The sequence below is a fragment of the Stegostoma tigrinum genome, chromosome 35 (assembly GCF_030684315.1).
Source record: "Stegostoma tigrinum isolate sSteTig4 chromosome 35, sSteTig4.hap1, whole genome shotgun sequence".
Lineage (NCBI taxonomy): Eukaryota > Metazoa > Chordata > Chondrichthyes > Orectolobiformes > Stegostomatidae > Stegostoma > Stegostoma tigrinum.
This window is the reverse complement of record NC_081388.1, coordinates 6805084-6832537: the sequence shown is the minus strand read 5'-3', so window position 1 is coordinate 6832537 and position 27454 is coordinate 6805084. Positions and strand designations below refer to the sequence as shown.

Genomic DNA, 27454 nt, shown 5'->3' with positions numbered 1-27454 from the left:
CTCAGCCCTCGATGTTGTGCCGACCTGTGAACTAATCTAAGAACCTGCCTCTGACATCTGTCTTAAATCTATCGCCCCTCAATTTGTAGCTATGCCCCCTCATACAAGCTGATGTCATCATCCTCGGAAAAAGACTCTCACTGTCCACCCGATCTAATCTTCTAATCACCTTGTATGTCTCTATTAAATCCCCTCTTAGTCTTTTTCTCTCCAATGAGAACAGACCCAATCCCTCAACCTATCTTCATAAGGCCTTTGCTCCAGACCAGGCAACATCCTGGTAAATCTCCTCTGCACCTTTTCCAATGCTTCCACTTGCTTCCTGTAATGGGACGACCAGAACTGTATGCAATATTCCAAGTGAGGCCGCACTAGCATTTTGTACAGTTGCAGCATGGCATCACGGCTCCGGAACACAATCCCTCTACCAATAAAACCTAACACACCGTAAGCCTTCTTAACAGCACTATCAACCTGGGTGGCAACTTTCAGGGATCTATGTACATGGACACCAAGATGCGTCTGCACATCCACACTACCAAGAATCTTTCCATTGGCCCAGTATTCTGCCTTCATATTATTCTTCCCAAAGTGAATCACCTCACATTTATCTGGCACCTGTTCCTCTGAATCCAGTCGAAGGGGTGATCAGTACATAAACTATCTTTAAACTAAAGTTCCTCCTCTACATGGCACAAACTGCACTCAAGCAACCTGCTAAAACCTCCTAAAAGCATCACTTTCAAACCTGTGACCCCTGACCTGTCCTCTTTTGAAGAGCAGGGTTAAACAGCATGAGGGGAAGCAGCTCAAAACACTGCAGTTAGAATGCAGAGTTCATGCATTTCATGTGGATTGCAATTCCTAAAGTAATGAAATGGCAGTGTATTAGCCCTTCAAAAACCAAGTCTTTAGCGCTACTGTTTTGTCACTGGAAGTAAATACATTTGCAGAGATAACTGCACACAGCTGTTATAGTTGTCTCTCTCTCTCTCTCTCTCTCTCTCTCTCTCACTCACTCTCACTCAGTCATTCATTCACTCCTTTTTCTGTCACTCTCTCACTTTTAATTTCTCTCTCAAACTCTCTGTCCTCCTTTCTCATTCCGTTTCTCACTGTGTGTATCTCTTTTGCTGTCTCAGTCACACTGTCAATCTCTCTCACTCTGACTTTCTTTTTTCTCTTTCTCTCACTACTCTCCTCTCTTTTTATCTCTTACTCGCTCTTTCTCTCTCTCTTGCACTCTCACACTTTTTCTTACTGTCTCTCTTACTTTCTCTCTCACTCTTTTTCTCTCTCACCCAGTCACTCTTTTTCACTCTCCCTCTCTCATTCACATTCTCCGTTCCTTTCTCATTCATTCATTGACTTACCTCTCTCTCTCTCTCTCTCTCTGAGCTCTGCAGCACAGAATCAGACACTTTGGTCCAACCTGTCCATGCCGAACATAATCCCAAGCTAATTAGTCCCACATGTCAGCTCCTGGCACATATTCCTCTAAACCTTTCCTATTCATATTCTTATCCAAATGTTCTTTAAATATTGTAATTGAATCCGCATCTACCAGTTTATTATTTTCTTTCTTATATTTTCTCTCTCTGACAGGTATCGCCTCCTACCTCTGTCTCCTTTCACTCGGACTCTGGAGCCCAAGAGGCCCTGACTTGAGCAACTGTACCTCACCCTGGGTAAACCAAGTGGCACAAAAGGTAGCCATGGAAGAGAGAAACTTCAGGGTCAAATGCAGAAATAAAAACACAGAATGCTGCAGATACGCAGGAGATCTGGCAGCTGCAGTGGAGAGACAGAGACATAGCGTTAACGTTTCAAGTCAAACATGACTCCCCTTCAACTTTCTGTTTTCAATGTCCAATTGCCAGCATCGTCACTGTTTGGCTTTTGATCACGGGGCCACTGGCCACATGCCGGAAAGGAATTTAGAAAAGTGGATGGAATGTTAACCTTAGTCTCAAGGCTGGAATACAAAGGGCTGGAGATTAGCTAGCAGTAGTACGTCTATCCCATCAGCGCTGTTCCCTTCTATTCCCTATCACAATTTAAGAAGAGAATATTGATCTTAAAAGAGTGTAAATTCATTAAACACTGGTGCAATAAAATTAAATTATATAGACGTAAAGATGTGAAATTAGAAAGTATGGTTAGGAGGTTTGCAGATGACACCAAAATAAGCAGTGAAGAAGGTTACCTCAGAGTACATTAGGCCCTTGATCAGATAGGCCAATGATCCGAGGAGTGACACCTGGAGTTTAATTTTGATTAATGTGAGGTGCTGCATTTTGGAAAGGCAAGTCAGGGCAGGACTTATACACTTAATGGTAAGGTCCTGGGGAGTGTTGCCAAACAAAGGGACCTTGGAGTGCAGGTCATTGTTTCTTGAAAGTGGAGTCACAGGTAGACAGGATAGTGAAGAAGGCATTTGGTATGCTTGGTTTAGGGGGATATGGGCCAAATATTGCCAAATGGGACTCGATTAATTTAGGATGTCTGGTTGGCATGGATGAGTTGGACGCAAGCGTCTGTTTCCATGTGGTGCAGCTCTATGACTGTATGACATGTTAGCGAGTTTTGAGAAGATTTGTAGCTCAGGTTGAGGTTCTGGATGTGAGTTTGCTCGCTGAGCTGGAAGGTTAGTTTTCAGACGTTTCGTCACCATTCTAGGTAACATCATCAGTGAGCCTCCGACGAAGCCAGCTGTTCATGGGTGGCACTGTCGGATGGCATTGGTTTCCCATCTTCAGGCCTGTTTTAGCGTATTGCGCCCATAGGTGCTAACGAGTTTTGAGAAGATTTGTAGCTCAGGTTGAGGTTCTGGATGTGAGTTTGCTCACTGAGCTGGAAGGTTCGTTTTCAAATGTTTCGTCACCATTCTAGGTAACATCATCAGTGAGCCTCCGACAAAGCTTCGTCAGAGGCTCACTGATGATGTTACCTAGAATGGTGACAAAACGTCTGAAAACTAACCTTCTAGCTCAGTGTATGACATGTAGCATAGACCCTGCTTGTGTTTCCTTCAGATTAGAAGATAGAGGAGACCTTTTGATTTATTGTCACAGTGCCCTACCAGAAACTGTTTAACCTGGTTAATCTTTATTTAAAAAAAAGAGTAGAGGATGGAGTACTGATCGAATTGAACTGCTAACACTGATTAAACAATTTGACATGCAGGACAGAGAGAAAGTGTTTTTTCTCACAGAACCAAGAACAAAAAGACACAACGAATGTCTCTTTGGGTGTGATATCAGGACACCACTGGCACTTCATGTTTTGTATTCATCCAGTAGGATGTGGGCATTGCTGGCTGGGCTAGCATTTATCGCCCTACTTTAATTGCCCTGAAGAAGGTGGTGGTGAGCTGTCTTCTTGAATTACTGCAGGCCATGTGCTTATTGCAGGGACTCCTCTAGACCTCTTAAGAGGAGAATTCTGTGATTTTGACCCAGTAACACTGAAGGAATGGCAATATAGGGTGAAATCTTCAACATTTTACCTAGATAGTGGCTTGTGTGTGGAATGAACCACCAGACAGGTACTTGTGTACCTGTGACACGGGTACAGATACAGTGTTTAAAAGACATTTGGATAAGTTCATGAATAGGAAAGGTTTGGAGGAATATAGCCCAAGCACAAGCAGGTGGGACTAGTTTAGTCTGGAAACATGGTTGGTGTGGACTGGTTGGACCAAAGTGTCTGTTTCCATTCTGTGCGACTCTATGAGTCCTGGATGCAATGAATGCAGGAGTGAGCAGAGGATTTAATTGGGTGGGGAGGGTTGGACTCCAAAACCCTGCCACCCTCCCACCTCTACATGCAACCAGTGCCAACCTGTCATTGGCACAGCACTGCCAGTGCAGAAGTTTAGAGATCCTGCATTGTGGGTGAGAGTGAGAGCAGAGTGCACAAGTGTGGCAACCTGGACCAGGTAGAGGAGTGTGAGTCTGATTCACATCTTTTTGTTATGAACTGGGTACAGACACAGCAAGAGCTCAACGGTAGTTTACTTTGCAGAGTTTTTCGGTTACCACAGAAGGAAAATACAGTAAAATTAGTGAATGAGACAAACTGGTCGCCTTCTGGTTAACACTGGTGTCTCATGGAGCCCCAGGTTTGATTCCAGCCTAGGGCAACCGTTTGTGTAAAGTCTGCTTAGGTTTCTGCTGGGTGCTCCAGTTTCCTCCCACTGTCCAAAGATGTGCACTTTAGGTGGTCTGGACAAGCTAAATTGGCCAATAGTGTCCAGGGATGTGTGGGCTAGGTGGGATAGCCATGGTAAAACAAAATCCTATGGGGATAGGGTGGGGATTGGTCTGAGTGGAATGCTTTTTAAGAGTGTCAGTGTAGACTTGATGGGCCAAATGCACTGTAGGGATTCTGTGATTCTAAATGGTTCATTTCAGCTCATGTACCTGAGAAATGATTGTCCAGTCCACCCAGCACATTGGACCGGTATTTTCGTTCCCCTGGGATTTTCTGGTGCTGATTGTGCATCATTTGGACCTTGCTTCAACAGATTAAGAGTGGAGAGAATGCAGCTAACATTGCGAATGAGCTGGCCCGGCACACCAGAGGCCCGATTTATGCTGGCGATGTCAGCTCCTCTGTCAAACTGATGGAGCAATTACTGGATATTCTCGACGCCCAGCTGCAGGCTCTGAGACCCAGTGACAAGGAGTCAGCAGGACGCAGTTACAACAAGGTTCGCACCATTTTCCTTCATGTGGATTGCATCTGTTTATAGGGTACAGTTAGCATCCACAAGATCCACAGTTCAGAGAGGGAGAAGTGGGTGACTGCAGAGTGGAGAGATAAAGAAAGCAGAGCACAGAGTCAGTAGAGAGAAGAGTGTGACAGAGAATGCAGAGTGAGGAGTAAGGGATAGAGAATTCAAACCAGACAGAGAGTGAACAGAGCAGCAAAAGAGAAAGAATATGCAGTAAAGAATGAGAGAATGCAGAGCAGAGAGCAAGAGAATGCAGAGTGGAAAGCAAAAAAGACAATATAGCGTAGAGAAAGAATAGAATGGAGAGAGGGAGTGTGCAAAACAGAAAGAGAGAGAATTCAGAGTTGAAAGGGAGTGAATCCAGAGTGGAGAGACAAAATGCAGGGTGGTGGGAAAAAGAGAAAGAGAGTACAATGCAGAGAGAGAGAGGAGAAAGAGAGGAAGTGAATATGATGGAGTGAAGAGAATTCAGAGCAGAGAGGAGAATGTAGAATGGGAAGCAGGAGAGAAAGAGCTTGCTGAGCAAAAAGAAATATGGAAAGAATGCAGAGCTTAAAGGGACTGAATGCAGAGCAGTGAGTCAAATGCAGGATGGTGAGAAAAAGACAAAGAGAATACAGAGTGAGGAAAATGAGAGAAAGAGAATGCAGAGGGAGAAAATATTAGAACAGAGGGAGAGAATGTAGAGCAAAGATAGAACGCAGAGTGGAGAGAAAAACAAAATATATCACCGAGAAAGAGTGGAGAGAAGACATGTGAGAGCAGAAAAAAAGAGAGAAAGTAGAGCTGAAAGGGAGCAAATCAAAATTGGAGAAAAAGAGAATGCACAGCTGTAAGGAAGTGAATACAGAGCAGAGCAAACTGCAGAGTGGTGAGAGAAAGAGAGAGAAAATGAGAAGAAGGTAATACAGTGGAGAGAAAAAGAATGCTAAGTAGAGAAAGAGACGGGGAATGCAGAGCTGCAAAGGAGTGAATGCAGAGTGGAGAGAGAGAGAGAGAGTTCAACCTGGGGCGAAACAATGCAGAGCAAAGAGTAAATGCAAACTGGGAAGGAGGAAAGAGAGAGTGGAGAAAGAAGGAGAATGAACTGCAAAGAGAGACGGAATGAAGATTGGAGCAAAGGTAGAGCAGAGAGAACATTCTCTTTCTCACTCCGGTCTGATAATGTAGATGAGAAAGAGACAGAAGTAATGCAGCTCACAGAGAAAGAGAAAGGAAGAATACAGACTGGACAGACACTCCAAACATCGACTCCCAGCCTCACCCTCACCCACTCATTCCTATTCACTGCATGGACAAAATGTTGAAGCAACCAGAGGGAAAAGAGAAGGCCAGCAGCTGTAGCTGGATGGGGAATATATATTCATCTTGGATAACAAAGTATGGAGCTGGATGAACACAGCAGGCCAAGCAGCATCTTAGGAGCACAAAAGCTGACATTTCGGGCCTAGACCCTTGATCAAAAAAGGGTCTTTTCTGATGAAGGGTCTAGGCCCGAAATGCCAGCTTTTGTGCTCCTGAGATGCTGCTTGGCCTGCTGTGTTCATCCAGCTTCACACTTTGTTATCTCGGATTCTCCAGCCTCTGCAGTTCCCATTATCTCTGAGTACTATATTAATCTTGGAAACTGGATTCACGGCAGCAGTTTTTAAGATTTACAATCACAGTATGTGAATGTTTCTTGCACAGCTTGTGTGGTGGGAGGTGGGTGTCAGCTGAAAGAATGCCTTTTGAACAAGCTCCAGAAATAGCAGGAGCAAAGATTCTGTATTAATATAGAGCATTTAATGGAAGGATTTATTTGCACAGTGAAGAGCAATTGGAGAGAAAAGGTTGACAGTGTGGAGGAGGAATGAAATGAGCAAAACAACACCAAATGGATTTAAGTGTCAGTAGGCATGAGGTCATCACTTGGGACCAAAGGGTATGTTTTTAAGGTTGAAAATGCAAGAAGCAGAATGAAATTTGAGGGATCTTAAATCTTGTGGAGACTGGAATGGAAAGAAATTGGGAAAGCTTCTGGCATTTTGACCTTTATTGCAAGGGGACTATAATGCATAGAGGTTAGGAAGTTAGTTTTCAAATGCTGAAGAGCTGAGCTTTGACCCATCTAGACCACTACACCCAGTTTCCACCACTGAAGGCCTTATCAACTTGTGAGGAAATGCAACCCAGATTTATCAGGATGGTGCTGAGGGTTAGGGTTTAGGTTCAATCAGAGTGGTCAGAGGTTGTGTATTCACTGGAATACAGAAGATTACAGGGATATCTGATCACATCTGAAGTGACTATAGTGACCCACTGGGAAAATCCATATACAACTTGCAAATAGGAAATATTGGTTCGACCCTGAATAACTCAGAATGGAGGTTCAGCAATATCAAGGTATTCATTTCCAAATATTTCAGGGGAACGATAATCTATTCCTTCTGCTTGGATAAGGGGCAGTGGAGAAAGTCCTAAACAAGTGGGAATAATCTAAAAATTAGAGCTAGGCTATTCAGGAACACATGCGGGAAACACATTTTCTCAAAGAAACTTGGGAAGTCTTCTTTCCTGTAAGGCTGAGAACATGACAGTTCCCAAGGCTGAGGTTAATCAGTCTTTGTTGTTTGTTTGGCCAGGGTGAAAGAGTGAAGTGGGATATTGGGGTTTGGGTTGAAGACCCTACCTGACCCCCTCCTGTCCCTGGTGATTGTTCACCATGACACATACACACATACATACACACACACACACCCTCACACAACTCTGTGGAGCAAACAAGAGCTCAGGACGTCAGCAAATAAGAAGAGCAGGGAAGTTGGTTCACAGCAGTGGGACTTCCTCTGCACGTGACAGTTTTGGAGAATGTGTGACAAATGTTATGTTTTCCTCTCTCTCCCCCAATGGGCACAGATACAGAAACGGGAAAGGACCTGCAGAATGTACATAGAGGTACGTGAGTGTTTCTGTGAACGTATTGGGGTTGGATTCATGGATTTTGCACAGTTGCTTGATATTTACATGTAACCTCTTTTACCTTCCCAACACAACATCCTTCCTATCCTCTTTAATTCACTCCCACACCCCAGCTGGGAGCACTGCCCCTGAGAATCATCAGGTGGTGGCATACAGACCCACTGGCATTTTTTCTTTACTCTTCCATGGAATGTATGCCACACTGTTACTCATTCCCCAGATTCCCACAAGAAGGTGAACCATTGTACTCCTGTGGATTTATGGTCACCCACAGTGTGTGGCTGTTAGGGAGGAAGCTGCAGGATTTTGACCCAGCAAAACTGAGGGAACAGTGAAATATTTCCAAGTCCGGACAGTGAGGATTGAAAGGAAACTTGTGATGGTGGTGTTCCCTTGTACCTCCTCCTCCTGCCCTCTTGGATGGTGATGGTCATGCATTTGGAAGATGCTGCCAAAGCAGCCTGGGCGAGTTGTTGCAGTGTCTCTTGTAGCTGGTACACACTGTGTGTCAGTGGTGGGTCTAATCTAGGCTGGCAGGCCAGACGTTGGGACTTCTGGGCTGGGGTGTTCTCTATGGTGATAGACTGTGCTTTCCATCACATCCCAGAGATGGTTCACTTATTACTGGAGACTCCGGAGCAATCCTGGAGAGGTTGGCAACTCGAGCCTAAAGCCATTGATCTTGATACAGATGTGATTTACTTACAGGCTGTTGTACAAACCGTCGATAACCTTCTGAGACCAGAGGCTCTGGAATCATGGAAAGATATGAACACCACGGAGCAGGTTCACACAGCAACCATGTTGTTGGACATCTTGGAAGAGGGGGCCTTCCTACTGGCAGACAACCTCAAAGTGCCGGCTCAAGTCAACACCACCACTCAGAATGTCGGTGAGCATTGATGGGGGGGTCAGTTAAATGTAGCTGTTCTGGCCTAACTCCATATGCCTGCCTTTGGCCCATATCCTTTCCTGCCTTTGCTTAATAAAAACAAAAAGTGTAGATCACAGGTTTAAAACTAATACCTGATCCAGCATCTGTTGTTGAGATTTCCAAACATCTGACTCCAATATGTTACTGCTTCCCACTCCACAACACCTTTTTGTTATGCTGCTCACCTGTTGTTGGTTTAGCTCAGTTGGCTGGATAGCTGGTTTGTGATTCAGAGTGATGCCAGCAGAAGGTTCAATTCCCCTACCAGCTGAGTTTACCCTGAAGGGCTCTCCTTCTCAACCTGCCCCCTTTCTGGAAGTGTGGTTAACCCTCAGTTTAAACACCACCACTAGTTTCTTTCTAATGAGAGAGCAGATATGACCAGCATGACAAAGTCTCTGTTTTGTCCATTTTAAATTTCTTGGCATTCTCATTGCAATTCCACTGTCTTCCTCCTCTTCTCTCTGAACACTGAGCTATCTCGGTCCAACCCAAATGCCTCAATACAACCACTGCATCTCAATCTGCGTCCCACCTCAAAGTTTAATCCAGCAAAACCCCAAAGCCATTGTCCTCAGGGTGTGATTCTTAATCTTTCAAAACCCACCTTTATATGTTCCCCTAAACGTTAAAGTTTTGGCGAAGATCTGCAGTTCGGGTTGTGGACTTGTTCGCCGAGCTGGCTTGTTTTTGTTCAGACATGTCGTCACCATTCTAGGTAACATCATCAGTGGAACCTCTGAAGAAATGATGTTATTCTACTTCACTTGGAATTTATACTGTCCAGTCTGTTATGGTGAATACTGCCATGTCTAGTTTTGATCTGTATGGGTTTGTAGATGGGGACCAATTCTGTATGTTTGTTGGTTGAAGTTTAGGTGGAGGACCATGCCTGTAGGAATTCCCATGTGTGTCTATGTTTGGCTTGGGCTACTATCATTACTTTGTCCCAGTTAAACTGATGGCCTTCACTGTCTGAATGCACCAATATGTACTGTATACAGAAAAGCAGCAGATCAAATCCTGAACTTCCACAGCAACCTCCCCAACGTCCACAATCAAAGCTGCATTAGGACACTATTTAAACAGGCCACCACTCACTGCAACACTCCAGAACCAAGCGGGAAAGAGGAAGAACACTTATACAAGATCCTCACTTTAAACTTCATCCACAGATGCCTACAAAACAGAAGACAACAATAGGACACAGTGTGCCCTAACACACTGGCCACACTGCCCTACATCAAGAACATATCTGGACTGACAACAAGACTCCTAACACCACTAGGAATCATGGTAGCACACAAACTTGCAGCCAGTCTACGACAAACTCTCACAAGGATTAAAGACCCCATTCCCACAACATACAGAATGAACGTGGGTTACAAAATACCATACAATGACTGCCACAGATATTACATCAAACAGACAGGAAGGAAACTAGCCATCAGAATACATGAACATCAGCTAGCAGCAAAACAGCACGATGAACTCTCCTTCATATTGGCACATTCAGACAATGAAGGCCATTAATTTAACTGGGACAAAGTAACCATAGTTACCCAAGCCGAACACGCAGAGGAATTCCGAGAGGCATGGTTCTCCACCCACTTCAATCAACAAGCATGTAGAATTGGACACCCTGCACAAACCCATACAGAACAAAACCAGAAATGACAGTACTCACCATCCCGGACTGGACAGTGAAATTTCCAAGCGGAGTAGAATAACATCGCTTCTTCGAAGGCTCCACTGATAATGTCACCTGGCATAGTGATGAAACATCTGAACAAAAACAAGCCAGCTCAGCAAGCAAGTCAACAACCTCGTTCCCCTAAACTAATCCGTTGACGTTGTGAGTAACAGCACAGGAAATCATTTAACATGTTGGAAGTCTTGCACAAAGTATATGTTTTCTATGAGGCATCAAACTTTCTTCCTGTTACATGTGCTGCTTCTCTTTGTCATGAAGAGATCTGGTTATTGTCAGAGAGAACACCTTTCCTGCCAAACGAACCCCATGTCCCTCCATGTACATCACACGCAGCATCCTGTCCCACCATCTGTAGACTGATTTACCTCCATTCACCACAGACCCGACTTGCACATCCCATCCTGCCTGGGCTCCGACTAATCTAGTGCCACGGCCTGAGATCAGAAGGCTGTTTTGGACTTGAATTACCCTCTGTGCATTCATAGGGGAAATGAGAAACCTAGCCCTCTTTCCAAAGAATACCACATCAGCGCTAACCGCAAACATGTTTTTCTTTCCTCCTGTTTATCTGACACTGTATACCTGTTTCTGTCTTACTATTTTTTCCTCTGTCCCGTTTCCTCATTTGGTTCTTTTGATTTATCTGTCCCTTCACTTTGTACTACTTTTGTTTTCTGTGTTCCTGCCCGTTGTCCTCTTTGTTGGGATACTGGTGCTCACTCTTCCGCTGTTTTTCCTTGTTATGCATCAACCATGTCTCCTGTGTGTTTCATTATATGTTTCAACTGATCGTATCTCTCAAAAATGCTGTCTTGCTCTTTCATATCCTCTTATTGCATTTCAAATTTTTCTTTCCTTCTCCCATTCCTGACTTCTGCTCTCTTCTCCTCTCCCCTCTCCTTCTTTCCTCTCACCTCTACCCCCCTCTTTCTCTCCCTTTTTTTCCATTCCACCTCTCCCTCCTCCATATTTGTTCTATTCCCCTTCCCCACCCCACTGTGTTTTCCTCTCTCCTTTTCTTTCCATACCTCGCTCTCCTCTCCTCTCTCCATCTCCCTCTCTATCTCACCTTCTCACTCTCTCCATTTCCCTTGCTCCACTTCCTCTCCTCTCCTCTCCCTCTCTCTACCTTCCTCATGCCCCTTTCCTCTCTGCTTACCTCATCCTCCAAACTAATGCTTCTCGTTTCACTCACTCAACCCTCTCTCCCTTCTCCTTTCAATCCCGGCTCTGTTTCTGTCTGTCTATCTATCTCGCTCCAACAGTGTTTGAAGTCTGCGTGCTCAACACTGAAGAACAGGTGAAGGAGCTGACATTTCCAAATGGCTATCTGACAGAAAGCTTTATCCAGATCTCGCCAAACACCATCAAACAGAACAGCCGTAATGGTAAGTGTGAACACAATGCAGACAATTAACTCCTGCGCTTCTGAAATGTATTGACTGAGTGAGCACCATTCAGGTTCACAACATGCACCACCTCCCCAAAACTGTTCCCAAAGCAAGTGATAGTAAGAACTGCTGCTCCTGGAGTCAGAGTTAACACAGTGTGGAGCTGGAGGAATAAAGCAGGCCAGGCAGCATCAGAGGAGCAGGAAGGCTGACGTTTCTTCAGAAAGGGTCGCGACCTGAAACATCAGCTTTCCTGCTCCTCTGATGCTGCCTGGCCTCCTGTGTTCCTCCAGCTCCACACTGTATTAGAGATAATGGGAACTGCAGATGCTGGAGAATTCCAAGATAATAAAATGTGAGGCTGGATGAACACAGCAGGCCAAGCAGCATCTCAGGAGCACAAAAGCTGACGTTTCGGGCCTAGACCCTTCATCAGTGTATTATCTTCCACACTGTATTATCTTGTTCCCAAAGCAAGAACCTCTGTACGAAGGATAGGCACCCACTGTATTTGGGAAAGTTGTTTGTGCAGTGGTGACAGCAAGAGATGCAAGCTAATGCTCTGGAGATCTGCAACGAAAACAGAAATTGCTGGCAAAACTCAGCAGCATCTGTGAGGAGAAGCCAGAGTTAACGTAGCATCCACAGTTGTTTGTTTTATTTTAATGCTCTGGGGAAGCATGGTCTCAAATCCCACCAAGGCAGCTGGTGGAATTTAGCTGTTTCTTTGAAATCTGGAATTGAAAGCTAATCTGGGAACAATGACAGCTTTTGACAATTGTCATAAAAGTTCATCTGATTCACTCATGTACTTTAAGGAAGTATGCCACCCAATCTGACCTACAGGCAGTTCCCCTATAATGTGATAGTCACATTCTTGTGTGACCCTCACGCTGTAGAAAATCACCATAGAAAATTGCATTATATGAAATCGCCATAGAATATCACTATACCTGTACAGCAGAAAGTTCACGTTCTCCGGACAACATCCACCATTCGACAATCGTGTTACAGCCAATTCACGTTAGCAAAACACACATTACAGCAGAACTACCTGTAGATGTGACTGCAGATCATGCAAGCAATGTGGTTGACATTTAGCTATCCTCTGAAATCCCCCTCACACCACTCAATTCAGGGCGGTGAGGGATGGGCAATGAATGCTGGCCTTGCCAGTGATGCCCACATCCCATAAAAGAATATAAAAACTATCAAGTTTGATCTGCTTATCCAAGTGGGATTCCTCCTCCTTTCAAAGACCCATCTGACTTTGAGACTGTTATCCAATTGTTAAAAAGGAGACTGAGAGAACCTTCTCTTTACTTTCCATAACCCCACCCTGAGCCCAGTCTCAAATCTTTCTGGCTTGGGCATTAAATCCTGTCTCTGCCATTTGCCTGAAAATACCCTCAATTTTCTGTTTGTTCTTAATATAGTCAAACACAATGATTATGCAGCTATGAACTGAGACCTGCAATCACTAATTCTCTCACCACAAACCCTCACAGAGCAGCAAGTGAAACATGGAGCCAAGCATCAGGAAATCCCATTGACTGGCAACGGGTAGTCCCAGGTCCTGGCAACAGTTGGCCCTAGCAACCTAGATTCTAGCCAATGGGCAGCCCTAACGGTGCAGTCATGACAACAGTCAGTGGTGTGAATAGCAATCTTTGGCCCCAGTTGGTGATCATCGTGGCAATGAGCAGTCCTTGGCCCTAGTAACAGAAAGTCCCACATTCTGAAAATGGGTAGTCAAGAAAGTGGGTAGTACTTGGTACTAGTAACTGATGGTCATGGTAATAGGCAGCTCATGGTCCCAGTTTGAAGCAGCCCCAAGTATTGATTGGCCCCAGGTGGTCACAAGAGCAGGTTGTGACTTGAACTCCATGAGGAAGTTAAATTGAGAGGTAGACAGCCTAATGACACAGGGGGTAAGAGGCCTCCATTGCTGAAATTTGGGCATGTTACCTCGAGTACAGGTTATTGAGAAATGATCTAATTGGTGCATTTAAGGTTGTAAAGGCATTTGATAAATTAAACAGAGAAGAACGATTTCCCAGAGTAGGGATGCTGTTCAGTACAAGAAGTCATCACCTTGACAACAGTGCTGAAGTGTTGTCTGAAAGCAATTCTTCATACAAAGCCCATTGAAATGTAGAAAATGCCCCAAAAAGTCTGTTGGGACCGCAGTTGGGTGACGGGATTGAGGGCAGGTGGGGAGAAGTGATGGAGGATGATGAATGACAGATTTCAAGACCAAAAAAGAGAGATCCTTGATGAGTATCAAGGAATGTGGGTACAGTGACAGGTTAAGGGAACCATGGAACAGATCAGCCACGATCTAATTGATTCACACTAACTTAAGTGGGATACGCGACACGGAAACAGGCCCTTCGGCACAACCAGTACTTGCTAGTGTTATGTACCATTGATACTTCTTACCAAGTGTCATCATCTAATTCTGCCAAAATAGCCCTCTCTGACAGTTTCCCTCTCGCGCTTATCCATCATGCATTGAGACTCTTCATTTGAACGCCCCTGCAGCTGCAACCTCCATGGTAAATCTCTGGATAGCAACATTTATTTCCGAACTCCCTACTGGATTTTTTTGATGAGCAGCTTATTGTGATAGCCTCTCGTCCTGCCTTCCCCCGTGAAGGGAAAAATTCTACATGTACTCACTCAAGTATAACCTTGCACCATTCTAGAAGGCCAAAATGGTCACCTCCTCAACCTTAATCTTTGGACAGAACTGGCAGAATAAGTTTGAAGGGCTGAATGGCCTGTTCTACTTTCTACAAAGAGTGAAAACATGGCTGAAGCACATTTACATTCCCTGGGAGGGGGGACAGTAAATGGTTTGGGGAGACATCTACTGGGTAAAGAAGGGATTTAGCAAACAGTTGTGAAAGCTTATCAAGTCTCATTGAACCATTTAGGACTCACTGCGACCTGCTGTTGTTTCCTGCAGGTGTTGTGAAGGTGGTGTTAATCCTGTACAACAACCTGGGCCAGTTTCTATCAACAGAAAATGCCATGGTGAGAATGGGCACAGACATCAGTAGCCAGAGCACTTCCATCGTCGTCAACTCTCAGATCATCGCTGCTTCCATCAACAAGGAGTCAAGCCGGGTCTTCCTCACTGAGCCAGTGATCTTCACCCTGCAGCACCTTGATGTAGGTATCATGGACGATCACCAGGGGACAGACTAGACCAGTTAGGGGTATAGTGGCACTTGTGTCAGCCACCTATACACTCCACCAGATTTCTTCAGCACCCTCTGTCAGGATGTGGGTGTTACTGACAAGACCAGTGTTTATAGTCTCATAAAAATATGGGACAGCTATTTAGGACCAAGACGAAAAGACATTTCTTCACCCAGAGAACAGTGAGCCGTGGAATTCACAGCAACAGAAAGCAGTTGAGGCCAAGACATTGTATGTTTTCAAGAAGGAGTTAGATATAGTTCTCATGGCTAAAGGGATCGAAGGAAATGGGGAGAAAGTGGGAACAGGTTACTGAGTCAGATGATCAGCCATGTTCATATTAATTGGCAGAACAGGCTGAAAGGGCCCAGCTGGCCTATTCCTGCTTCTGGTTTCTGTGTTCCTGTGTTTATTCCCTAATTGCCACTTCATGAGGCAGTGCAGAGCTCCCTTCTTAAACCACTACAGACCATTCCCAGTGATACTGAAGGAACTGTGATATATTTCCAAATCAGAATGGTGTGAGGCTTGGAGGGGAACTTGCCAATCGTGGCGATCCCATGTATACGATTCCTTTTCTGGTAATGATCGTGCATTTTGAAGGTGAAAGGAGCTTTGATGAATTTCTGCGGCGCATCTTGTATATGACATTCTGCCACTACTGAGCATTGCTGGTGAAGTGATTTTCTTCAGAATCTCTGGGCCAAAACCCTGGAACTCTTCCCCCTGCCAAATAGCACTGGAGGTGTCCCTACACTAACTGAACTGCAGCAGTTCAAGAATACAGCTTCCGTTACCTTCCCAAGAGGAGTTAGGGACAGGCAATAAATTATGCCTCAGCCAGTGATGCACACATCTCATGAATGAATGAAACACACTCTGTTAATAAGGGAGGCAACGGCCTAGTGGTATTATCCCTGGAATGTTAATCTAGAGACCCAGATAACCTTCTGGAGAACCACGTTTGAATCCTGCCATGGCAGATGGTGGAATTTGAATTTAATAAAATATCTGGAATTAAGAATCTTAAGACGATCGAGAGCCCATTGCTGAATTTCAAGGAAAAACCCATCCGGTTTGGTAGTGTTCCTTTGGGAAGGAAACTGCCATCCTTACCTGGTCTGGCCTACATGTCACTCCAGATCCACAGCAATGTGCTTGACTCTGAACTGCCCTCTGGGTAATTAGGGATGGGCAGTAAATGCTGCCCAGTCAGTGACACCCTCATCCCAAGAATGAATAAAGAAAATGTAAACTTTTTCCTTCCTGCATGCCAAGCTATGCCCTGTCTGGTTTACAAGATAACACTTGCACTAACCTATTGGTACCTTGTTCTGAATTAATGCATTAGCCAAGACACTTTCTACATTATTTCATGCTTTCAGCAAATCCTGCAACCTGTACTTTGAGATACTGGTCTGGAGTATCTTGAGCTGTGGGTGTCTGTACGTACACTGTCCCTGAGGCTTAGGGTTTTTGCAAAGATTTTGCAGCTTGTGTTGTGGGTGAGGTTGTTGACTTGCTCGCTGAACTGGCTTGTTTTGGTTCAGATGTTTCATCACCATGCTGGATAACATCATCTTTGAGGCCTCTGATGAAGCGACGTTGTTCTACTCCGCTTGGAATTTATACTGTACAATCTGTTATAGTGAATTGTGTCATTTCCGGTTTTGTTCTGTGTGGGTTTGTATATGGGGTCTAATTCTATATGTTTGTTGATTGCATTGTGGGTTGAGAACCATGCCTGTATGAAATCCTGTGTGTGTCTGTTTGGGTAGGCTACAATGGTGGCAGTGTCCCGGTTAAACTGATGGCCTTCATTGTCCAAATTTGCTGATATGAGGGAAAGTTTGTGTGCCATTTTGCTGCTAGCTGGTGTTCATGATGACTAGTTTCCTTCTGTCAGTCCAATGTAATGCTTGTGGCAGTCGCTGCATGCTATTTTGTAAACTACATTGGTTCTGCACGTTGTGGGAATAGGGTCTTTAATCCTTGCGAGCGTTGGCCATAATGTGGCTGAGGGTTTGTGTGCTACCATGATCCCTAGTGGTTGTAGGAGTCTCATTGACAGTTCTGATATGTTCTTGAAGTAGGGCAGTATGGGCAGTGTGTTAGGACATTCGTGTTATCTATTTAGCAGGCACATTTGGATGAAGTTGTGGGGATGTCCGTTCATAGCAAAGATTTCGTATCGGAACTCTTCCTCTTTCCTGGGTAGTTCTGGCACGTTGCACCGAGTGGTGGCCCATTTAAATAGTATCCTACCACAGGTTTGTTTTTGGATGCTGGGGTGGTTGCTGTGGAAGTTGAGGATTGGGTCAGTGTGGGTTGCTTTCCTGTATATCGAGGTTTAGAACTCTCCGTCGGTCATAATTTCAACCCTGAAGTCCAGAAACAGAAGCTAATTGTTGTTCTCTTCTCCGTGAATTTAATCCTGGTGAATACGTTGTGGATGAAGTAGTGGGTCTCTTCTAGTTGGGTGCGCTTAATGATGTCAAATGTGTCACCCCACGTACAGGATCCGCAGTTTAGGTTGAATAAGAGGGAGGGTAGTGTATTCCAGTCTTTGCATGACTGCCTCTGCAATGAGTCCTGAAACGGGTGACGCCATGGGTGTGCCATTGATCTGTTTGCCTACTCGACTATTAAAGACGAAGTGTGATGAGACACAAGTCTAGTAGTTTGAGTATGTTGCCATTGCTGATGGAGCTGCTGGTCTGCATTCCAGCTTCCTCTAGTGATGTGGCCAGTGTTTCTTTGGCTAGTGGGTTGTCAGTTGATGTGGATAATGCTGTGACATCAAAAGATACTGTAATCTCATCATCGCTGATTTTTATGTTAAGGGTATTGAGGAATTCTAGGGTTGCGTGGATGGAATGGCATGATCTGTTGACTAGGTCTTTGGCCAGTCTGTGTGAAGGTGTGCCTGGTCGGGAAACAATGGGTCTGAAGGGCATGTCTGCTTTGTGTACTTTAGGAAGTCCGTAGAAGTTGGGCGGGTCGGGGGTGGGGAGTGATGGTGTGGGAGTGGTGGAGTGTGCAGTGTTCATGCCTTCTGGTTTCATTCTCATGTAGCCTGTCTTGGTTATCTGTCCTGTATCCCTTCAGTCTCTTGAGTATTTGGGTGATCTTATGACCTCGCTGCGGTGTTGGGTCTATAGCTACCTGTTGGTAAGTGTTTGTATCTGCAAGCAGTGCCTGTGCTTTCTCAACAAATTTGTTCATAGTGCCGGTCATGCCCCCTTTGTTCACTGGTGGGATTATAATGTTGTTGTCTTTCTTGAGTTTTTCTAGTGCTTTTCTCTCTGATATGTTCAGGGTGACCCATTCATTCCTTTGGCTTAATGTGGGGATTATAGTTTGTCGGATGGCTTGTTGTGTTTCATCCGTGAGTCTGTAATATAGTTTCCGGGACGGCCTCAAAGTCTGTTCTGTTTGCATCTTTATGGTTATAGTTCAGTTATAGTTCACAAACAGTGCTGTGCTATGACACTGTTTAAACGGGCCAGCACTGACTGCAACATGCCAGAACTACGCAGGAAAGAGGAAGAGCATCTATACAAAATCTTTGTTATGAACAGATATCCCCAAAACTTCACTTGCAGGTGCCTACTAAATAGACAACAACAATAGGACACAGTATGCCCTAACACACTGGCCATACTGCCCTATGTCAAGAACATATCAGAACTGACAGCAAGACTCCTACAACCACTACGAATCATGGTAGTACACAAGCCCACAGCCACGCTACAACAAACACTCGCAAGGAATAAAGATCCCATTCCCACAACATGCAGCACCAATGCAATTTACAAAATACAATGCAACGACTCCTACAAGCATGACTTCGGACAGACAGGAGGGAAACTAGCCATCAGAATACACGAACATCAGCTAGTAGCAAAACGATGTGACGAACTTCCCCAAATATCAGTACGCTTGGGCAGTGAAGGCCATCAGTTTAACTGGGATAACGTAACCATAGTAGCTCACCCAAACACACACAGGAATTCCTAGAGGCATGGTTCTCAACCCATAATGCAATCAACAAACATATAGAATTGGACCCCATATACAAACGCATACAGAACAAAGCCGGAAATGACACTATTCAGCGTAAGTATAAATTCCAAGTGGAGTAGAACAACATCGCTTCATCGGAGACCTCACCAGTGGTGTTACCTAGCACGGTGATGAAACGTCTAAACAAAATCAATCCAGCTCGGCGAGTAAGCCAACAACCTGTACCTAAGGCTGCCCACACGTTCTCACTGAGTTAGGCCCTTCAACTCCTTATAGACTGTAACACCCATATTTATATCCATACACTGTAGGCTCTCGCATACAGCCCTCTAGAGCAGTGTCTAAGACCTCTATCTTCACATGCTCATTTTAGGTGGGCATCTTCTGTCTTATGGATGTCAGAGCCATATCATCAGTTACACCATCGTGATATACATGAATCTAATTGAATCACATTTTGCCCAGTCAATCTGTTTTGCACTCTAACATTTCCCAGCAGGTACAATATAATGGAAGTACTCACCCCTCACAAGCATACATTTTCCCAAACGTTTCTAGGTTTTTACTTTAGCTCAACTCATAGCATTCATACCACTGAAGCAGAAAGGTGTGTGTTCAAGCCTTACTGCAGCCTTTGTTTCAATGATCCTTGCTGACAGATCAGTGCCATTCAGAGGGAGCACTGCATAGTTGGAGGTTTCATGCTCTGCTCTGATAAGCTGAGGCCCTCCTCTACCCCATTCAGGTAATTGCAAAAGATCTCATGGATGCCATTTGAAGGAGAGCTCGAGACCAATATCCTTCCTCAACCAGCGTCTCCACTAAATTACACAACCACTGAGTGTCTGTGCACCCAGCATCAACTTCTGCTTTTCAGAAGTCAACGCCATCCACATACCTCAGCGGTCCCTGCAGGAAGAAACAAATTTAGAGGGAACATAGCCCTGAAGCAATTTAACTGGTTACTGAACTCCCGACTGTCGGGACTTTCCCATGTCAGCTATGCTACCATGCTTCTGTTTCTTGGTACCACATTTGATCCTGAGATGAATTTCCAACCTCATATTCACACCATCGTCAATCAGATTATTTCCACCTTCTTGTCATGCTCCAAATTCACCCCTGGCTCAGCTCATCTGCTGCTGAAATCTTCATTGAAGACTCTGTTGCCTTTTGACTCAATCATTCCAACACACTCCTGGCTAGTCTCCAACGTATTTGACGGCACGGTGGCTCAGTGGTTAGCACTCACAGCGCTAGGGCCCCAGGTTCGATTCCAGGCTCGGGTAACTGTCTGTGTGGAGTTTGCACGTTCTCCCCGTGTCTGCGTGGGTTTCCTCTGGGTGCTCCAGTTTCCTCCCACAATCCAAAGATGTGCAGGCTAGGTGGATTGGCCGTGCTAAATTGTCCGTAGTGTTCAGGGGTGTGGGTCATAGGGGGATGGGTCTGGATGGAATGCTCCAAGGGGTGGTGTGGACTTGTGGGGCCAAAGGGCCTGCTTCCACACTGTAGGGAATCTAATCTAATCTAATTCTACCCCCCACAGACTTTGAGGCCATCATGACCCTGTCACCAAGTCTTAACTCACAGCAAATACACTCTTCTCACACCTCTGTACCTACTGACCTGTGTTAACTCACAATCCAGCAAGTTTAATTTTGAAACTCATTGTCAAAATCATCCCAATCCTTATCCCCTTCATAATCTCCGACACCCCCCTAGGGTATCTGCAGTCCTCTAATTTTGGTCCCTTTGTATCCCAATCACAATCACTCTATCACTGGACACTGTGGACCTTCAATTTCCTGAGGCCCCTAGCTCGGGCATTCCTCTTTACCTCTCTCACACAGCCCCCCAACCCCCTTCCAAACACAGACACACACACACACACACACACACACACACACACACACACACAGGTGCGCGCGTGCACAGAAAGACACAGACACACACACACTGTTTTCCTCATTTCAGATGACCAAGCTTCTGGTTTTCTGACCTAATCTCCCCTTACACAGTTCAACATCATATTTCATTTATAATGCTTCCATGAACTATCTTGGGATATCTCTTTATGTCAAAGGTGCTATCGGAATGTAAGTCCTTGTTGACCACATGCACAATGTGCACATTTTCCATGAATACTGACACTGGAATGAGTAACAAGGATGTTTAAGGCTGAGAATCTATATAATATACTGATTGGGAAGGGTGTGAAAGCCAATGGTACTCTGTAGGGTGGAGTGAATGGGTAGGGATCGCAAGCTATGGAATTCTATAGCATCAGGTGGAAAGAAGTATAGAATCCCTACAGTGTGCAAGTAGGACATTTTTTCCATCAAGTCCACACCTCCCTGTGAAGAGCATCCCACCCAGACCCACCAACACAGGAAGGGCAACAGCGTATGGGATTCTGCAGTATGGAGTGAATAGAGACGGGAACATGCTATGATATTCTATAGTATGGAGTTAATGGAAAGAGGAGACAGCCTGTGAAATTATATTGGAGTGAATAAGAAGCGGTAAGAACCTCTGGAATTCTATGGGATAGAATGAATAAGAAGAGGGAACAGCAATGGGATGGAGTAAATGGAGAAGGCATTGACGGACACTGAAATGTTTTGCATTTTTCTTCGTATTGCCCAGCATTCAGTTGATATTTTTTCTCTTTCAGTCAAAAAACCACTTCAGTGCAAACTGCTCATTCTGGAATTACTCGGAACGAACCATGATGGGGTTTTGGTCAACGCAAGGTTGTCGTCTGATAGAAAGTAACAGAACTCACACTGCCTGTGCCTGTAGCCACCTTACCAATTTTGCAGTGCTGATGGCTCACAAGGAGATTTTGGTAAGTGGCTCTGTGACATTATGAACATTCCCTTTACATGTCATAATTTCACCATCAATGCAGATGTCACTGGCTGGACCAACATTTATTGCCTGTCCCTAATTGCCCTGGAGAAGTTGGTAGCAAACTTAGTTTGAACCTCTGTAGTCCATAGAGTGTAGGTAGGACCCACAATGCTGTCAGAGAGGAAGTTCCAGGAACTTAATCCAGCAACGCAGTTCACAGTTGTGTGTGGTTTGTGGGGAATAGGCAACTTTCCATTCTGAGCAGTGTCAGAGCCTTTGAAATCCAACTGCACGGAATGTCAGGCAGATAAACGTGGTAGGGTCAAAGGGCGTGGAATGAACCAGTTGGGTTTTTCTGGCAATTGAGCAGTTGGCACTCTTGGTACTGTCTCACAAATCCCCAGATTTATTGCATTCAACATCACAACAAGTCATGTCAAGGCTTGAACTCATGACCTCTGCCATATTATCCCTCATAGTTTTGTGTACGGTTTCGGTCACTGGAAGTTGTTCAAAAAAGATTAATTCCCATGATAAGGGAACTTTTATAAAAGGAAAGTTTGAGCGGGTTGGGCCTATATTTATTGGAACTCAGAAGAATGAGAAGTGATCTTATTAAAATGTCAAAGATTCAGAGAGAGCTTGGCAGGTTAGCCCTAATGCAGGCAGAACAGATGCTGAGACATTGTTTCCGCCCATGAGGAAATCTAGAACCAAGAGGTACCGTTTCACTCTAAGTAATCAACTTGAAATAAAATAAGTTACGAAATAAGGTGGGGGAATTCAAAACTACGGGGCATATTTTTAAGGTGAGAGAAGAAGGATTTAGAAAGGGCATAGGCAACTTTTACAAACAGACAGTGGTTTGTGGTGGAATGAACTTCCAGACAAAGTGGTGGATGTGGGTACAGTTACGACATTTAAAAGACATTTGGATAAGTACATAAATAGGAAAGGATTGGAGGGATATGGGCCAAATGCAAGCAGGTAGGACTAGATTAGTTTGGGAACATGCTTAGAATGAAGCTTCTGTTTTCATGCTGTATGAATCTATGACTCTATAAATTTGGAAATTAATATGTCACTTTCTATGCCCTTTCATTATTTATCACAAAATTATGTCAGGTTTAAGGGGACAGAAGGAGGCCTTGTGAGTAGTATCACTGCCTCTGAGCCAAAGGCTCCAGGTTCAAGTCACTACCCATAGCTCTGGGCTACTATTTGCATATAAAAGTGTGCAGAAACTAGGAGCAGAAATTGGCCCTTCAAGCCTGCCCTGCTATTTAATGTGATCGTGTGTGACCCTCTATTTCAAGCAATATTTTAACTTTCTCCCCACACCTAATGCCTTTAAAAATCTAAAAATATATTGTCTCTTTCTTGAATAAACACAGTAACCTGGCCTCCACAGCCTTCCGTGGTAGAGAATTCCACAGGTTGACCACTCTCTGACTGAAGGATTGTTTCTTCATCTCAGTCCAAAATATCCATCTTGCATTCTGAGACTGCGAACCTTGGTTCTAGATTCCCCAAATAGGGAAACATCCTCCCTCCATCTAGTCTGTCCAGTCCTTCACAAATGTCTACATTTCAGTCAGGCTCCCATTTGACCTTCTAAACTAGTGAGCCCTAGTGTGCCATTTAGTGTGGTACTGAGCCAACATGACACAGGTACAGAACTTGAGAAGTAACAGGAATGTCTGAAGGGAACTGACTAGCCCAGAAGCTAAAGGTGCCAGGTATCATGGTACTGAACCAGTGGGACCAGGCACGTCTGGGTTGGGGGAACTAGAGGCTTAGTTTGGATCAGGATCTTATAAACCCTCTCACCTAGTGTATTGCTGAAGGGAACAGTTGTTTTAGGCACTTGGGGTAGAAAAAAGGTCTAGATTGACTCAATATGTCCAGGTCCTCAATTACTTTTGATGTTTCCGTGGGCCATGCTTGTTACTATGTGCCTCCTTTCACGGAGTTCCCTTTTCTCCCCTTAGTATGAAGACCGCATGCACAGGTTGCTACTATCTGTTATCACCTGGGTGGGCATCGTCATCTCCCTCGTCTGCCTCACCATCTGTATCTCCACATTTTGCTTCCTTCGAGGGATTCAGACAGACCGCAACACCATTCACAAGAACCTCTGCATCAACCTCTTCATCGCAGAACTCATCTTCCTCATCGGTATCAACAAAACTCAGTATCAGGTGGGTACCGTCAGTTCCAGGAACAGGGTCGGGAGCAAGAGTAGAAGCAGCTCCAAGGGTACAAGTGACCAACAGGGCCTGAGGGAGGGTTGAAGATCATTTGCAAAGTTTGGGTTGGGGTTTTATTTTATTCTTGTACAGCATGTGGGCATTGCTAGCTGGCCCATATCTGTTACTCATGAAGGCAGTGCTGAGCGGTTTTTTTGAACTACTGCAGTCCAAGTTGTGGGTACACCACAGTAGTGTTAGGGAGAGATGTCTTGGATTTTTAAGCCAGCAATAGTGAAAGAACGGCAGTTTGGTGGCTTGAAGGAAAACTTGCAAGCAATGGTGTTCCCATGCACAGCTACCCTTGTCATTCTACATGGTCAAGGGCACGGGTTTGGAAAGTGCTGTTTAAGGAGCCTTGGTGAGTTACTGTAGTGCATCAAATAGATGGTACACTGTGCTACTGCTAAGTGTCAATGGTGGAAGAAATGGATGTTTGTGGATGTGGTGCCAATAAAGCAGGCTGCCCTGTCTTCAATGGTGTCAAGCTTCTTTAGTGTTGTTAGAGCCGCACCCATCCAAGCAAGTGTGAAGTATTCCACCATGCTGCTGACTTGTGGCTTGTATATTTGGGGACACGCTTTGGAGAGTCAGGAAGTGAGTTTCTCATTGCAGTTTTTTCAACTTCTTTCCTGCTCTTGTAAGTCACCACCATCTTCTCAGGAAAATTAGGGATGGGCAATAACGCTGGCCCAGCCTGAAACATCCATGTCCCATGAATGAATGTTTTAAAGGGCTGCTGTATTTTTTATCTCAGAGATAATAGGAGCTGCAGATGCTGGAGAATCTGAGATAACAAAGTGTGGAGCTGGATGAACACAGCAGGCCAAGCAGCATCAGAGGAGTAGGAAGGCTGACGTTTTGGGCCTAGAACCTTCATCAGAAATGGGGGAGGGATAGACGATTCTGAAATAAATAGGGAGAGAGGGGGAGGTGGATAGAAGATGGACAGAGGAGAAGATAGGTGGAGAGGAGATAGACAAGTCAAAGAGGCCGGGATGGAGCCTGTAGAGGTGAGTGGAGGTGGGGAGGTAGGGAGGAAATAGTTCAGTCCAGGGAGGACAGACAGGTCAAGGGACTGTCATGAGGTTAGTCGATAGGAAATGGGGGTGCGGCTTGAGGTGGGAAGAGGGGATAGGTGAGAGGAAGGACAGGTTAGGGAGGCAGGGATGAGCTGGGCTGGTTTTGGGATGCAGTAGGGAGAGGGGAGATTTTGAAGCTTGTGAAATCCACATTGATACCATTGGGCTGCAGGGTTCCCAAGCGGAATATGAATTGCTGTTTCTGCAACCTTTAGGTGGCATTGTGGCACTGCAGGAGGCCCAGGATGGACATGTCGTCTGAGGAATGGGAGGGTGAGTTGAAATGGTTCACGACTGGGAGGTGCAGTTGTTTATTGCGAACCAAGCTTAGGTGTTCTGCAAAGCGGTCCCCAAGCCTCCACTTGGTTTCCCTAATGTAGAGGAGGCCACAACGGGTACAGCGGATGCAGTATACCACATTAGCAGATGTGCAGGAAAGTCTTCTTGGGGCCTGGGATGAGGTTAAGGAAGGAGGTGTGGGGGTTCCTCCCTGCCTCCCTACCTCCCTACCTACACTCACCTTTACTGGCTCCATCCCTGCCTCTTTGACTTATCTGTCTCCTCTCCACCCATCTTCTCCTCTACCCATCTCCTATCCACCTTCCCCTCTCTCCCTATTTATTTCAGAACCCCCTTCCCCTTTCCCACTTCTGATGAAGGGTCGAGGCCCAAAACATCAGCCTTCCTGTTCCTGTGATGATTGGCCTGCTGTGGTCATCCAGCTCTGCACCTTGTTATCTCTGTATTTTTTGGCTGTTCAGTTAACAGTTAACATCAACCGCTAAGTTGTGGATTGTCGGGGTTTCAGTGGCAGTAGTGGCATTTACCGATAACGGGAGACAGTTAGATTCTGCTTTGTTGGAGACAGGTCAAGGCAAACAGGAAGGAACCTCTGAAGTTTGAACTCCTCCTTTGAGATGCCAAATATTTATTTGGAATCCCTTCTGTTGCAAAATAGGACTGGACAGGGTAGATACAGGGTGGATGTTCCTGATGGTGAATGTCTCCAAAGCCAGGGATCGCAGTATGAGGATTCGAGGTAGATGATTTAAGATAGAGATGAGGAGACATTTCTTCACCCAAAGAGTAGTGAGCCTGTGGAATTCATTACCACAGGAAGTGGTTGATGCCAAAACATTGTATGTATTCATGAGGCGGCTAGATATAGCACTTGGGGCAAATCGGATCAAGGGAGAAAGCAAGATTAGGCTATTGATTTGAACAATGAGCCATAATCATGAAGAATAGCAGAGCAGGCTCGAATGGGCTAACTGGCCTCCTCCTGCTCCTATCTTCTACGTTTCTACGTAAATTCATAAATAACTGCATCATGTCTAAGTGGGGTCTAACAAAGACTTTGCAGTACCCCTAACGTTCCACCTCCTCCAAACTTCTAGCACTCCAAACCAATCTATTTGGGCCTAGGTTCATTAAAATCAATCTTTGAAGTCACGAAACGTCATTGCCAACTAGTTGTAGCGAATGAACTTCCAGTTTGCTGTGGCATCAACATAAATGTCGTGAGTTTCCCCTCACAGCACTCAGCAGCAAACCTTTGACAGTTTTGACGATTACAGATTATCATATCAGACACTTTGCCTGGCCCGGCCATCATTAATTGTATATCAAATATGTTTAATTATGTGTATATACGGGATATTAATTGGCATTTTACTTAAACTCATATGAAGAGATGCTTACTGAAACTTTGAGGCGCTTGAGTTGGGAGGTGTACACTTGTCACATTTCATTCTGTAAATAAGTATAAGGGTGAGTAAAGATTGGCTCCAGTTGCATCCTTCCTAAACTGGCTCCCTGGTGTTGAGCAGTACTGACCGAGGTTGCTGATGGGTCTTGTCAAATCTGTCTGTTGCTAAGCTCAGAAAATGCACAGGAATCTGCTGCTTTCACACGTCGTTGCTTACAGCAATAAATCTGCGGCAAAACAATGACATCTTTTGCTTTGATATGATTTTAAACGTGGTAACTCAGTATTAAAAATAACATCAGCCATCTGTGCCTCTGACACTTGTGATGGAAGCTCCCTTTGTTCTGCAGAAATGTCAGTCTGGGGGTGGCCGATTTGCAAAAGCTGCCAACAAATAGGCCTTGTCACTATTCAGATAGATCAAGAGTTCTCGCGTCTAAATGTTCAACTGTGCAATCGATCGGGAAGATGCATCAAACTAACGTTGACAAGTTACTCACTACAGCTGTCTATCCTAAGCATACTTGAATTGCATTTCACTGTAGAAGCCTGGATCTACCAGAGAGAGATTAAGTGCATAGGTTATAAATT

At 44.9% G+C, this 27454-nt stretch overlaps 1 protein-coding gene across 7 annotated transcripts in view; it reads left to right on the top strand.

Moving 5' to 3' along the window:
- LOC125447480 (adhesion G protein-coupled receptor L1-like) overlaps positions 1 to 27454 on the top strand; it is a 518001-nt gene that overhangs the window by 431726 nt on the left and 58821 nt on the right. For 6 of the 7 annotated variants that reach the window (XM_059639848.1, XM_059639852.1, XM_059639851.1 and 3 more), the window contains exons 8-15: positions 1606 to 1709; positions 4529 to 4714; positions 7637 to 7675; positions 8408 to 8591; positions 11613 to 11735; positions 14710 to 14915; positions 21646 to 21819; positions 23816 to 24025. In XM_059639848.1, coding sequence (XP_059495831.1) covers positions 1606 to 1709; positions 4529 to 4714; positions 7637 to 7675; positions 8408 to 8591; positions 11613 to 11735; positions 14710 to 14915; positions 21646 to 21819; positions 23816 to 24025 — 1226 coding nt within the window. The remainder of the gene's footprint in view (positions 1 to 1605; positions 1710 to 4528; positions 4715 to 7636; positions 7676 to 8407; positions 8592 to 11612; positions 11736 to 14709; positions 14916 to 21645; positions 21820 to 23815; positions 24026 to 27454) is intronic. The other variant, XM_059639853.1, reaches the window with a different exon arrangement.